The sequence below is a fragment of the Vipera ursinii genome (assembly GCF_947247035.1).
Source record: "Vipera ursinii genome assembly, chromosome: 4".
NCBI lineage: Eukaryota > Metazoa > Chordata > Lepidosauria > Squamata > Viperidae > Vipera > Vipera ursinii.
In genome coordinates, this window is record NC_139514.1 from 117810670 (window position 1) to 117825541 (window position 14872).

General features: G+C 47.6%; 1 protein-coding gene across 1 annotated transcript in view; it reads right to left on the reverse strand.

Annotated features, from left to right (window-relative positions):
* The window catches only part of ENOX1 (ecto-NOX disulfide-thiol exchanger 1), a gene marked incomplete at its 3' end in the record, with an annotated part of 261316 nt that overhangs the window by 41157 nt on the left and 205287 nt on the right, over positions 1-14872 (reverse strand). The window contains exon 10 of the mRNA XM_083361308.1: positions 5544-5664. Coding sequence (XP_083217434.1) covers positions 5544-5664 — 121 coding nt within the window. The remainder of the gene's footprint in view (positions 1-5543; positions 5665-14872) is intronic.

Below are 14872 nucleotides of genomic sequence, written 5' to 3' on the forward strand. Positions count from 1 at the left end.
TCCTTGGTGCTCTCTGAGCTTGCTTTCATTACCCATCAGTGCTAGAAGGAAGGGGATTTGGGAGGAGGAGGAGGAAGAAGAAGAAAGAAGGAAGAGGAAGAGAAAGAAAGAGAAGAATAGGAGGACTGTGGGACCCTTGCTGCTCTCTGAGCTTGCTTGATTTCTTGCAGACATTTCATTACTGAAACTAGTAGCATCATCAGTGCTGGAAGAGGAGGAGGAGGAGGGGGGAGAAAGGAGGAGGAGGAGGAGGAGGAGGAGGAGGAGGAGGAGAGGAGGAGGAGGAGGAGAAGAAGAAGAAGAAGGAGGAGGAGGAGGAGGAGGAGGAGGAGGAGGAGGAGGAGGAGGAGGAGAAGGAGGAGGAGGGAGGAGGAGGAGGGAGAAGGAGAAGGAGGAAGGAGAAGGAGAAGAAGAAGAAGAAGAAGAAGAAGAAGAAAGAAGAAGAAGAAGAAGAAGAAGAAGAAGAAGAAGAAGAAGAAGAAGAAGAAGAAGAAGAGTAGGATCGTTGGTCGTTATCCTCCTCCTCCTCTCCACAACCCCCCCTCCCTTCTAGCACTGAAGATGCTACCTAGTTTGGGTAATGAAATGTCTGCAAGAAAACCACCAAGCTCAGAGAGCACCAAGGACCCCACACTTCTCCTCTTCCTCCTCCTCTTCCTCCTCCTCCTCCTCCTCCTCCTCCTGCTCTCCACAAACCCCCCTCCCTTCTAGCTCAGAGAGCACCAAGGACCCCACAGTCCTCCTATTCTCCCTCCTCCTCCTGCTCCTCCTGCTCCTCCTCCTCCTCCTCCTCTCCACAAACCCCCCTCCCTTCTAGCACTGATGATGCTGCCTAGTTTGGGTAACAAAACATCTGCAAGAAAACCACCCAGCTCAGAGAGCACCCAGGACCCCTCACGTCAACCCTGAGCTACAAATATTCTCCTTTGTTGTAACTTGGAACGGTCACTAAATGAATCATTGTAAGGTGAGGGCTACCCGGCCTACATTTCCCGCTAAAAGCCTTTCGCTTACTGCCGTCGTAATAAGAGAACTTCTGGGTGGCCTTGATGGCATTAGCGGCGTAACAATACCACCGTTTCATTACACGGGAAATTACAGATATATCCTAAGGGCGAAAGTCTTTCCGGCTAGCAATGTGCAAACAGCTGCACTTCAATAATTCTTGAAATTACTTCACAGTCCTTCATTTGAGGACTTGGTGCGCGATGCCAGGAGGCAGGGAAGCGAGAACCCACAAGGTGGTATTTGAACTAACGTTTGACGGACGGGATGAGAGTGTGGCTGCTTTTATTTTACTTTTTTTAAAAAATTTTAGCGTTCCGAATATGCTTCAGTACTCAGAAAGTTCATTTTCATATTTTTATTGAATCTACCTAACTGCCTTGCTGTACCTCAGCTAGCAGCCATTTTGGGTTTTTCTGGGTTTTTTCCATTCGAGTCCTTCTGTCAACAGAGACCATCGCAATCACCAATTTATTTTTTCCAGCTCGATTCTTTGCCAGAAATTGTTTCAAAAATAATTGTGTCTGCATATTCAGGGAGACCAAACAAACAAAAAAAAAAGGACGATATATTGTTCTCTTTTTCTCATCAGCAAGTTGAAACCTGTCGCTCGTCGGCTTTCCTCACCCTCAGCGTCCGAAGTAGCGCTCCTGCTGTGAATTTCAGATAACCTATTCTATGAACTTTCTTCTATAACCCCCCCCTTTATTTTTCCTTTTATAAACCAGATTACCTAAAGTAAAGCAAACAGTTTTAGGAAAGGAAATTTGCACACACCTACTCAGCACTGAGGCAGCCAGAATAGTCTGTGCAGTGTTCTATTTCTAAAGCAAAATAAATCAGGGGTGACATATTTTATCTGAAATATAAATAAACGCACAGACGCTCTGATGAGGGAGAGGCAAACTTATTTCTGCTAAAAAGAGAATATTTCTAGCTCAGGGCTGAATTGTGGGGTCCTAGGTGCACTCTGAGCTTGGTTGTTTTCTTGAATAAGAGCAGACCCCCAACTCTCTTGTAGCACTGACAATGTTACCGAGTTTGGTAATGAAATGTCTGCACGAAAACCACCATGCTCAGAGAGACATTTAAAAGAGAGATACATTTACCAGGACAGGGGCATCCATGAATAGAATAGAATAGAATAGAATAGAATAGAATAGAATAGAATAGAATAGAATAGAATAGAATAGAATAGAATAGAATAGAATAGAATAGAGCTGAAAGGGACCTTGGAGGTCCTCTAGTCCACCCCCATGCTTGAGCAGGAAAATCTATACCATCTCAGACAGGTGACTGTCCAGTCTCTTCTTAAAAACCTCCAGTGATGGAGCGCCCACGATTTCTGGTGGCTAGCTGTTTCATTGTTTGATTGTCCTCCCTGTTAGGAAGTTTGTCCTTAATTCCAGGTTGCTTCTCTCTTTGGTCAGTTTCCAGGGTGTCCAAAAAAAAGACAGATTGATATCCATGACTTTGTAACTGAGGTTCTTCTTCTTTGTATGTGAAGTGTGTGTGCAACACATGTGTCGCAGGCTTTTGAATGCATCCCTCAAAGGAGTCCTTATGTTTCTGTGGGTCCCTCTGAGATGCAGCTGCATTAATTCCAGCTCATGCACGGTCCTTAAGTGACACGTTATAGAATCAAAAGACCAGCCTTTTTTCTAGAGGGCGTGCAGTAAACTCAAAAGTTTCTCCAAATTCTGTTCCAGCGATCTAGAAATGAGAGTCACCTCTAAAGCTCCAGTAAAATCAGTGAAGTATAGGAAGACTTAACTGAAAATAATATTCCACCAGTTGCTCATGAAGAAACTCTATATTTCTATGCTCTGTCAGATGAAGAACAAAATCCTTGCTGACATCACTTGTAGCAAGCGAATTGCTCACAGAGGCACTGGCTAGATTTAGGAAGTACGGATAACCTGTCCCTTGTCATGAAGGTGCTTTTTCAGGAGGCCACTGGACTTTCTCGTTTTTCCTTTGAAGACATTTCGCTTCTCATCCCAGAAGCTTCTTCAGCTCTGACTGGATGGTGGGGAAGGGAAGGATTTATACTCCTCGCAGACCGCTGATCATTTGCATCCTTTGAGAGTGTCGTCGAGGCCACTTGGAGGCTTGTCTGTGTCCTCAGGGTCACAAATGAGTGCAAATGGGTGTGGAGCCTTCTGGGAACTGTGTTGTAGACTGGAGATAGATGATGTTGTATCCCTCCCCCTCTGTTGCCAACACAACATAAATGCATACTTTAAACCCAAGAATACACTCAGGCAGAAGCTTGTCCACCAAAGGGATGAAACACCCAGAGAAGAACTGAGCAATGTGGTATATACAGTGCAATGCAGCGAGACATGTGAGGCTCTGTACTTTGGGGAAACAAAATGAGCACTTCACAAACTCATGGCGCAACATAGGAGGACAAGAACATCAGGACAGGATTCACCAGTCCATCTGCATTTGAAACAGAAAGGCCGCTCTTTTGAAGACAACCAAGTCCACATTCTGGACCAGGGGTGTCAAACTCAATTTCATTGACGGCCACATCAGCATTGCGGTTGCCCTCAAGGGGGGGGGGTATGGCCAGGGTGGGCGTGGCTTAGTGGGTGGGCATGGCTAGAGTGCGTATGGCCTACTGGGTGGGAGTGGCCATCGTTGGCATCAAGGGTCCCTATGGGGGCCCGGGCAGGAGTGGGACAGATCTGAGGGTCTCTAGCAGGAGGAGGGTCTCTGGGCCAGGGCCAAGGCAGCGGGGGCCGTTCCCTCACTGTTTCCAGGATGGCTTCGCGGGCCACATGAAACCACTTCGCGGGCCGCATCCGGCCCCCGGGCCTTGTGTTTGACATGTGTGTTCTGGACAGAGAGGACCGCTGGTTTGAAAGAAGCCATCTAGGTCAAAACTGAACGGCGCTCTCTCAACAGAATTGGGGAGGGGGATACGAGACCACACACCTCCAGTCTACAACACAGTCCTTTCAGCAGTCCCAAGCAGGCTCCACACCCATTTGCACCACTCAGGTGACCCTGAGGACACAGATAAACCTCCAGGTGGCCTCAAGGACTCTCAAGGCAAATGACTAACTGCCTGCAAGCAGGAGGAGGAGGAGGAGGAGGGTTGGACTAGAAGACCTCCAAGGTCCCTTTCAACTCTATGATTCTATGTTCTATGAGTGTATCTTTGCTCTGATCAGAGAGACAGACAGAAATACCTCGGTGCTGAGGGAAATAAAGCAGGAAATCCCTTTCCAGTCAATGCTGAAAAATCGAAATTTCATTACTGACATATCCCCTTGCATGAATAAGTGGGAAACAATGAGGAATATAGAAGAACGCAGAACATTTTACACCTGGAGAGGTTCCACCTCAAATAGTTGCTCGCAGATCAATAGGCTGCTGCCCCGGGTCCTTTTTCTAGATTGTTTTTTTATTATTATTATTAGCTACAAACATAAACCCGTACAAATCTTTCTTCCCTCCCCAAAGGTGGCATTTTCTGAACACGGAATCCTTTTATCGGTTTTTCTCCGAGAAGCATAAACAAGATGGCATCAAATGCTAGATCAGACCTATGAAAACATAATCCGTTTCCGGCACAGTTGTTATAATCCGTGAGGGGGGAGTCCCCTCCTCTTAAAAATATGGATTTTGCTGCACAACTCTGTGCCATAAAACCACGGAAGGAATAGAATAGAATAGAATAGAATAGAATAGAATAGAATAGAATAGAATAGAATAGAATAGAATAGAATAGAATAGAATAGAATAGAATAGAATAGAATAGAATAGAATAGAATAGAAGGAATGGAAATTAGAATAGAATAGAATAGAACAGAATAGAAAATATGGAATAGAATAGAATAGAATAGAATAGAATAGAATAGAATAGAATAGAATAGAATAGAATAGAAAAGAAAAGAAAATATGGAGTGGAATGGAATGGAATAGAATAGAAAATATGGAATGGAATGGAATGGAATGGAATGGAATGGAATGGAAGGGAAGGGAAGGGAAGGGAAGGGAAGAGAAGAGAAGAGAAGAGAAGAGAAGAGAAGAGAAGAGAAGAGAAGAGAAGAGAAGAGAAGAGAAGAGAAGAGAAGAGAAGAGAAGAGAAGAGAAGAGTTGGAAGGGACCATGGAGGTCTTCTAGTCCAACCCCCTGCTCAGGCAGAATACCCTATATCATTTTAGACAAATGGCTCTCCAGTCTCCTCTTAAAAACTTCCAGTGTTGGAGCATTCACCGCTTCTGGAGGCAGGTAATTCCACTGGTTAATTGTTCTCACCATCAGGAAATTTCTCCTTAATTCCAGGTTGCTTCTCTCTTTGATGAGTTTCCATCCGTTGCTTCTTGTTCTGCCTTCAGGCGCTCTGGAGAATAGCTTGACTCCCTTTAAGTCTTTAAGAAGAGACTGGCCAGCCGTTTGTCTGAAATGGTATAGGGTTTGCTGCCTGAGCAGAGGGTTGTACTAGAAGACCTCCAAGGTCCCTTCCAACTTTATAATTATTATTATTATTTCAGAAATAAAGAGGGAAGGAACTCCAATTTTACCTGAATCTTCCACCCTCAGCTTCTTATTGCTGGGATTTTCACCGCTGTCATCGTCCGACATGTCCATCTCTTCTTCTCTCCTGATCCCCATCAGCTGTTCGCTGTGAGCATTCCTGAGTTCCTAAAAAAAAAACAACCAACAAAAAAAACAAACTTTACTTCATAAGTCATGGCGGAACCAAAATTCCACTTCCTGAAGTCAATTCTCTCCCTTTGAAAGGGCGGCCTCCCATCTTGTCCCCTTTCGCTCAAAGAGCGCTTGAGCGATTCTGGTGAAGACGCATTATTAATGTGCAGTTTTCAAATTATGATGTTCTGCCTCGGCGACGTTAGGTTTTAAATTCTGGTCTAATTTGATTTTTAGGAGGGACGTGTTAACACAAAACGGTAATACATTTCAGTACACCCTGATGAAGACATGGTTTAAAAAATTAAAGTACTTTGAAGAGACAATCATTTTTTTTAAAAAAAAATATCTGCCCTGCCCTTTCTTGCTCAATATCTATTGTTTGATTTTAAGAGAAGGATGGCAGATTGAAGTGGAAACAGAAAGAAGAGCATGGAAACCCCTCATAGGCTCTTTTAGCTGCAGCCTAAAATTGCAGATACAAGGGAGCCGGTGGCTCAGTGGGTTAGGACGCTGAGCTTGTCGATCAGAAGGTCGGCAGTTTGGCGGGTTGAATCCTGAGTGCCGCGTAGCAGAGTGAGCGCCTGTTACTCATCCCAGCTTCTGCCAACCTAGCAGTTCGAAAGCACGTAAAAATGCAAGTAGAAAAATAGGGACCACTACGGTGGGAAGGTAACAGCGTTCCGTGCGCCTTTTGTGTCTAGTCATGCCGGCCACATGACCACGGAGACGTCCTCGGACAAGCGCTGGCTCTTCGGCTTTGAAACGGAGATGAGCACCATCCCCTAGAGTCGGAAACGACTAGCACGCATGTGCGGGGGAACCTTTACCTTTTAAAATTGCAGATACTTACCTTTTAGACATTAAAAGTTCTCTACCAGAAATCTTACGCTCTTCGTCCAAAAGACTAAAAAAAAAATGTTGCTAGGAGGCATGGCCAAAATGAAATAGCATTGGGAATAATTTATCTATACCAGATTGCTGTCACTCATCTAATTATTATACTGTGGGGTCCTTGGTGCTCTCTGAGCTTCATTGTTTTCTGACAGACATTTCATGACATGAGTAAATAACGACTGTGGGGTTCTTGTTGTTCTCTGAGCTTGGGGATTTTCTTGCAGACATTACCCAACTAGGCAATATTATCAGTGATAAAAGGGGAGTGGGGTTTGTTCTCTGTTAATATAAAAGTGGCTTGCCTGTCAGTGTGAGTGGAAATGTTCTTCATTAGGCTGCTATTTATTGTTTGATTCTTTGTCTTAGTTGGCAGTTCCTTGGTTGGGATATTGTTTACTGCTGGCTTGTTGGCATTAATCTTGGTGTTGATCTCTGCTTATCTGAGTATTGATTGCTGGCAAAGAGGTATTGTGGTCTTCTGGCTTTTTGATTGTCGCTTTTGAATGGTATGTAAACATTATTTATCTCTATGTGCCCGTTGATGGCCGATTTGTCTGCAAGCTGAATGTCCAGGAATTCTCTAGCATTTTTGGTCTTAGCTTGGTCTAGGATGATCCCAGTCTCCCAGTTGAAACTATGATTGAGTATAGTAATCATTGTACTACATGCCCTTTAAGGTTTAAATGACTTTGAAAGAGAGAGAGAGTTCAGTTTGAAAGTTGTGGCAATAACAGATTCTCTGTGTGAGGTGAAAGCCAAAGCATTTCCTTAAGGTCGCGCCTTTTTGAAAGTTTGCATCGTTTCCGAAATGAAGTTCTTCCTGTTTAAACTATGAACTTATCTATTTTGTGTGACCTTGATGGAGAGGAATCAGGATGCAGCGCTCCGCATAAAACTGTTTCCAGAATTTAGTTCCTATCAGAGAAATCCTTTACAGCCCCAGAGAGATGAAGGCCTCGGCCTTATGTACATTTGTGAAATAAATGTTGGGGCTGAACAGCCAATCTCCACAAAAGTTACCAACAGGAAAGAGAATGCGGGAATGCAAACCACGTGTACGTGGGCTTCATATGGAGTTTTCCCCCCCTTCTCAGAAAAGGTGACATTATAGCTCTCTTCCTTAATGGTGGCACAAGGAAGATTGAGAGAATTCACTTTTAGTCTAATAATAGTGTCAGGTGGGGAGGAAAGCCATGGCAAATCTAGACAGCACACTAAAAAGCAGAGACATCACCCTGTCAACAAAAGTCCGTATAGTCAAGGCTGTGGTCTTCCCAGTTGCAATGTATGGCAGTGAAAGTTGGACCACAAGAAAGGCTGAGCGCCAAAGAATTGAGGCCTTTGAACTCTGGTGCTGGAGAAGACTCCCACGAGTCCCTTGGACTGCAAGGCGATCAAACCGGTCGGTCCCAGAGGAGATCAACCCTGACTGCTCTTTAGAAGGCCAGATCCTGAAGTGGAAACTCAAATCCTCTGGCTACCTAAGGAGAAGGAAGGACTCACTGGAGAAGAGCCTAATGGTGGGAAAGGTTGAGGGCAATAGAAGATGGGGACGACAGAGAATGAGGTGGCTGGATGGAGTCACTGAAGCAGTAGGCGTGAGCCTAAATGGACTCCAGAAGATGGTAGAGGAGAGGAAGGCCTGGAGGAACGTTGTCCATAGGGTCGCGATGGGTCAGACACGACTTCGCAGCTAACAACAACAAGTGTCAGGTGGAAGACAGGGATATAGACCAATGATGAGTGTAGCACTGTTGGGTCCAGAGAGGGCTAATTTTTCTGTCGAACAAAACCCAGTTCCCAGGAAGGTCATTTAAATTCTCCGGAAGGAGAAAGAGAAGTCAATTCTGAGAAATAAGTGTTGTGTGCTGTTTTATTCCTTGCAATAAGTGTGCTCTGTTATCCCTTGCAATTAATGAGCGACTCAAATAGTTGGTTGTAGAGACGCATCCATAAAACAATCCGTTATCCTAGGGGCGTGTGCAGCCCTTAATCGCAGCAGAAGTGCTGAAGCTGAGAGATGCAAGTTTTTCCACACAAGGACTTGGAAACTCAAGAACAGCTCTCCAGTTTTATTAGGACAGGGCTGCCCTAATAAATCCAATTTACATCCTGTTCCAAAGACATTAGGAACTGTTGGGTCCAAACAACATATCTGTTTGTCTAAGATGGAAGCACTTAGAATGTAACACACAGACCTAGATAATTGCCTGATTAGTTAATCACAAGGGTGGACATCTGTCTGGGAGCTGTGTGTCATAGGAGTGGGGAGAGGGCCAGAGCATTGTGTGACTGGAGTTATTTCAGAAGAAGGCAAATATGAGTAGAAGACTCTCAGCTAAGGGACCGAGAAGTATCTAACTGACTTCTGGAATCAGGAACAATTGCCTGGAGCAGGGGGTGGGGTGGGGGGTCTCCAAACTTGGCCCCTTTAAGACTTGTGGACTTCAACTGCCCATAATTCCATGGCTGGCTGAGGAATTATGGAATTGTGGGAGTTGAAGTCCATTAAGTCTTAAAGTGGTCAAGTTTGGAGACCACTCGCCTTGAGTGAAAAAGTGACTTTTGCTTACTCGGAAGATTCACCAACCTTATCCTTTCATTTTGAGGCAAAATGGAAGATTGTCAAAGAGGGAAACCTAAGCTGCTTCTGCGGATGCCATGAATTTTGCTCCAAAATTTCTTTGGTGCGAATTTGCCGATGTCGTTTGTTGATTCTGTTGTTGTTCTTGGTTCCAAAGCACCAGAGGGCAGGATGAGAAACAACGGATGGAAACTGCTCAAGGAGAGAAGCAACCTCCTAACAGTGAGGACAATTAACCAGCGGAACAGCTTCCCTCCAGAAGTCGTGGGCGCTCCATCACTGGAGGTTTTCAAGAAGAGACTGGACAGTCACTTGTTTGAAATGGTATAGATTCTCCTGCTTGAGCAGCGGGTTGGACTAGAAGACCTCCAAGGTCCCTTACAGCTCTATTCTGATGGATTGAAAAGTCTACAATAAGACAACTTTGTCTGGAAGTTGTTGTTTTTTTTCCCCTTCTTTAAAAAAAAAAAGCATGGCGACCGTCGCTTTTCCATCTCTTGACATTGAAAAGAAAAGTCCTCGGTGCGTTCCCTGCCTGTGTGATTGTGCAGTCATCGCTGGAAGGGTTGCAGGAAGCAAAGCTTCGTCTGTGTTTTCAAAAGTAAGCCTCATATTCTCACTCCCTAAAGAGGCCACAGTCGTCGTTTCCTCTGGATTTCTTATTAACATGTGCCCTGCGAATCCAATAAAGCCAGCCAATTTACCCTCCTCTACAAATCTCCGGCAACTTTCTAAGCACGCAAATCAAGCATCTTTGCATTCAGAAGGCCGAGCATTCTGGGAAGTCACCGTTCAGCCTAAAGTCGCCTTCTTCAACCCAACGCCTTCCTGAGGGTTTTGCCTGCAGTGCCGCCCTTGTTCATTTTTATTTTTAATTGTGTTGATTCCATTCCCACCTTCCTTATTCTGACAAAGAACTCAAGGCAGAGAACACATTCGATATACTTCCTCCTATTTTCCTCAAAACAACAACCCTGTGAGGCAAGTTGGGTTGAGAGAGAGAGAGAGAGAGACTGGGCCAAAGTCACCCAGCTGGCTTTCATGCCTAAGGTGGGACTAGAACTCCCTGTCGCCTGGTGATTGGCCCAAAGTCATCCAGCTGAGTTTCATGGCTAAGGCAGAACTAGAACTCACTGTCTCCTGGTGATTGACCCCAAACCACCCAGCTAGCTCTCATGCCTAAGGTAGGACTAGAACTCACCATTCCTAGTGATTGGCCCAAAGTCACCCAGCTGGCTTTCATGCCTAAGGCGGGACTAGAACTCCCTGTCGCCTGGTGATTGGCCCAAAGTCATCCAGCTGGCTTTCATGGCTAAGGCAGAACTAGAACTCACTGTCTCCTGGTGATTGACCCCAAATCACCCAGCTGGCTCTCATGCCTAAGGTACGACTAGAACTCGCCATTCCTAGTGATTGGCCCAAAGTCACCCAGCTGGCTTTCATGCCTATGGCGGGAGTAGAACACTCAGTCTCCCGGTGATTGGTTAAAAGTGACCCAGCCACCTTTCGTGGCTAAGGTGGGACTAGAACTCACAGTCTGGCGGTGATTGGCCCCAAATCACTCAGGCTCTAGTCCCCCTAAGGTGGGACTAGAACTCACCATCTCTCAGTTTCTAGCCCGGTGCCTTAACCATTAGACCAGACATGTCAAACACAAGGCCCGGGGGCCGGATCCGGCCCGCGAAGTGGTTTCATGCGGCCCGCGAAGCCATCCTGGAAACAGTGAGGGAACGGCCCCCACTGCCTTGGCCCTGGCCCAGAGACCCTCCTCCTGCCAGAGACCCTCAGATCTGTCCCACTCCTGCCCAGGCCCCCATAGGCACCCTTGATGCCAACGATGTAGAGCTGGCCACGCCCACCCAGTAGGCCATATGCACTCTAGCCACGCCCACCCAGTAGGCCACGCCCACCCTGGCCCTATCCACCCGGCCCCTTGAGGGCAACCGCAATGCTGATGCGGCCCTCAATGAAATTGAGTTTGACACCCCTGCATTAGACTAAACCACAGGTCGGCAACCCGCGGCTCCGGAGCCGCATGCGGCTCTTTGAGCCGTCTCTTGCGGCTCCCAGCCGCCCGGTGCGCGCGCACCTCTTCCAACGGGCAGTGGTGCGCGCGCACCTCTCCAAATGGAGAGTGGCACCGCCCGTTTGGAGAGGTGCACGCGCACCTCCCCGAATGGGCGGAGGTGCGTGCGCACCTCCCCAAACCTTTGGAGAGGTGCGCGCGTACCTCCGCGCGAATGGGCAGCGGTGCCGCTCTTTGAGGAAGCTGCCGCGGCCCGTCTGTGAAGCTGCCGAAAGCGGCAGCTTAGCAGACGGGCCGCGGCAGCTTCCGCAAAGAGCGGCGCCCCTGCCCATTCCGAGAGGTGCGCGCGCACCTCTCCGAACGACCGGAGGTGCGCGCGCACCTCCCTAAACCTTTGGGGAGGTGCGCACGTACCTCCGCGCGAACGGGCAGCGGTGCCGCTCTTTCAGGAAGCTGCCGCTTTCGTAAACTGCCGTAAACTGAGCGCCCACGCAGCCTTCTCCCCCGAGGTGCGCAAATGGCGGCCGAGGCGCTCCGACGGGCCGGCGAGCGAGCGGGCGGCCTTGGGTCTCCGCCCCACTCCGGGGCTCACCTTCACGCGGCTCACGCTGGCCTCGAGCCGCAGCTGTTGCACCACTTTCTTCATAGCGGCTACGTTGGAGGCGCCGGACATGGCCCCCTCCCTCACTCACTCCCTCACGCCACTTCACTCCGAGCAACGCCGAACCCGTAAAAACGCCGCCGCTGGCAACGGGGTGGGGCAGGTTGTGTTTTTTTTTTTTTTTTGCTTCTCGGAACTTTCGGACAAGTTTCCGGCGCTTGGAAAACTCCCCCGCCTATAGACTCTCGAGACGGGCGGGAGTTGGGAGTGGTGGCGGGGGGGAGGGGGGAGGAAAGACTCGTGCGCAGCAGCGCGCGCTGGCGGGCTCCCTGCGCAAACTCGGCCGGGCGCTTCCCCCCCCCCGAAGCGGAAGTCGAAGTTGCCCGTTGGAAATTTAAGTTTGAGAAGCTGAGCGGGCGGGGCTTCCCGTCCCGTCTCGAGCGGCAGGAGAGGAGAGGAGGCCGGCGGGGGTGGGGGGAGGGGCAGCCGCGCAACGAACTTTCCCTAGTTTCCTCGCTAAAGTCCCTTGGGGCGTCGGCCGCGTGTCGTCGGTCGGGAAGGCAGGCTTTGTACTGCTGCAACAGTTGGGGGACGTAACTGCTGGGAAAACAACAACGACAACTCCACGCTTTCGGCAGCTTCCTTAAAGAGCGGCGCCGCTGCCCCTTCGCACGGAGGTACGCGCGCACCTCCCCAAAGGTTTGGGGAGGTGCGCGCGCAACTCCGGTCGTTCGGAGAGGTGCGCGCGCACCTCTCGGAATGGGCAGGGGCGCCGCTCTTTGCGGAAGCTGCCGCGGCCCGTCTGCTAAGCTGCCGCTTTCGGCAGCTTCACAGACGGGCCGCGGCGGGCTTCCTGAAAGAGCGGCACCGCTGCCCATTCGCGCGGAGGTACGCGCGCACCTCCGGTCGTTCGGAGAGGTGCGCGCGCACCTCTCGGAATGGGCAGGGGCGCCGCTCTTTGAGGAAGCTGCCACGGCCCGTCTGCAAAGCTGCCGAAAGCGGCAGCTTTGCAGACGGGCCGTCGCCATCGGGCAACCGGGAACCGGTTCCATCTCATTTTTAAAAAAATGGCAGCCGCGTGCGTCCGCGCATGCGCAAAAAACCTTTTTGCGCATGCGCGTGCATGGACACACGCACGCGGCTCCCTCTTTTTTTAATTTGTGATGGAACCGGTTCCCAGTGGCTCTTTTTCTTTTTTAGGTTGCCGACCCCTGGACTAAACTGACTCTCTTTCTGAATCAGGGAGAGGCCTCGCGGGTCTTGGGAACAGGCGAAGGGTAGACCCGTAAACAGTTTTGGGGAGAACGCTTTTGTCCTTACAGCTTTATTACTTTTTAAAAGAGAAAAGCAAGGGACAGGGGAATAACCACCGTTAAAAATTCAAGGATGGTTTGCCCAAAAGAAAAATAGAATGCCTTGAATGCGTTGTGGCATATTAAATATTTAAATGTGAAGACATTAATTCTCCCGGTGAATATTTTCAACATAGCACGTGGGTGCGTGTATCAAATAAGCTTCAATGTTAATGGACTTTTTTTCAATGTTAGGAAAATAGCAGCCTGATTAATAAAAAACCTTTCCCTTTTTTATTTTTTTTAAATTTATTTTTTTTGGCATTCGGGTGCACTCATTTACGAATAATCAAAGGCAACATCATACAGCATCTACATCCTAACAGCAGTGATAATAAAATGTTATTTATTTTTAATTCACGCAGATATTACATCCAATAGTGTTCCTATTCAATGAATTATTTATTTATTCAGGGAGCTCCATTGTTATAAACAAGAGACACAATAATTCAATAAATGACTCTTACCTTCTCACAGCACTTTTGTTGTTAGGCAAGGAAAAAATAAAAGGACTGTGGTGTTAACAATGCACCCAGAGGGCACTAAGTAAATGAATGCAGAGGTGGTATTATTATTATTTTTTTTAAAAAAAAATCAAAATGAAGGGCTGGGACAAGGAAACACACACACGTATACACACACACACACACACACACACATAAACACTGTCTTTAGTTATTATTTGTCTGTATCTCTCTCTCTCTCTAATATGTCTTTCTGTTTCTATCTATCCGTCCATCCATCCACCTATCCTCTCTCTCTTTCCTATCTATATCCATCCATCCATCCATCCATCCATCCATCCACCTATCCTCTCTCTTTCCTATCTATATCCATCCATCCATCCATCCATCCATCCACCTATCCTCTCTCTTTCCTATCTATATCCATCCATCCATCCATCCATCCATCCATCCATCCATCCACCTATCCTCTCTTTCCTATCTATATTCATCCATCCATCCATCCATCCATTCATCCACCTATCCTCTCTCTTTCCTATCTATATCCATCCATCCATCCATTCATCCATCCATCCATCCACCTATCCTCTCTCTTTCCTATCTATATCCATCCATCCATCCATCCATCCATCCATCCATCCATCCATCCATCCATCCACCCACCTATCCTCTCTCTTTCCTATCTATATCCATCCATCCATCCATCCATCCATCCATCCATCCACCTATCCTCTCTCTTTCCTATCTATATCCATCCATCCATCCACCTATCCTCTCTCTTTCCTATCTATATCCATCCATTCATCTGACTCTTTCTCCCCCACTCTCTCTCTCTCTACATACACACACACTGTCTTTCTCTAGCTATTATTTCTCTCTCTCTCTGTCTTTCTGTTTCTATCCATCCCTTCATCCACCCATCCATCCACCTATCCTCTCTCTTTCCTATCTATATCCATCCATTCATCTGACTCTCCCCCACTCTCTCTCTCTCTACATACACACACACTGTCTTTCTCTAGCTATTATTTCTCTCTCTTTCTGTCTTTCTGTTTCTATCCATCCCTTCATCCACCCATCCATCCATCCATCCACCTATCCTCTCTCTTTCCTATCTATATCCATATCTCTCTCTCTCTCTCTCTCTCTCTCTCTCTCTCTCTCTCTCTTCATAGTCAGGCTGGCTCCTTCTGTGGCCAGTGAGGGTCACCAGAGAGACAGGTGTGTGTGTGTGTGTGTGTCAGGTTTGCCCCTCGGTTGAAAGAACTGCTGGCATGT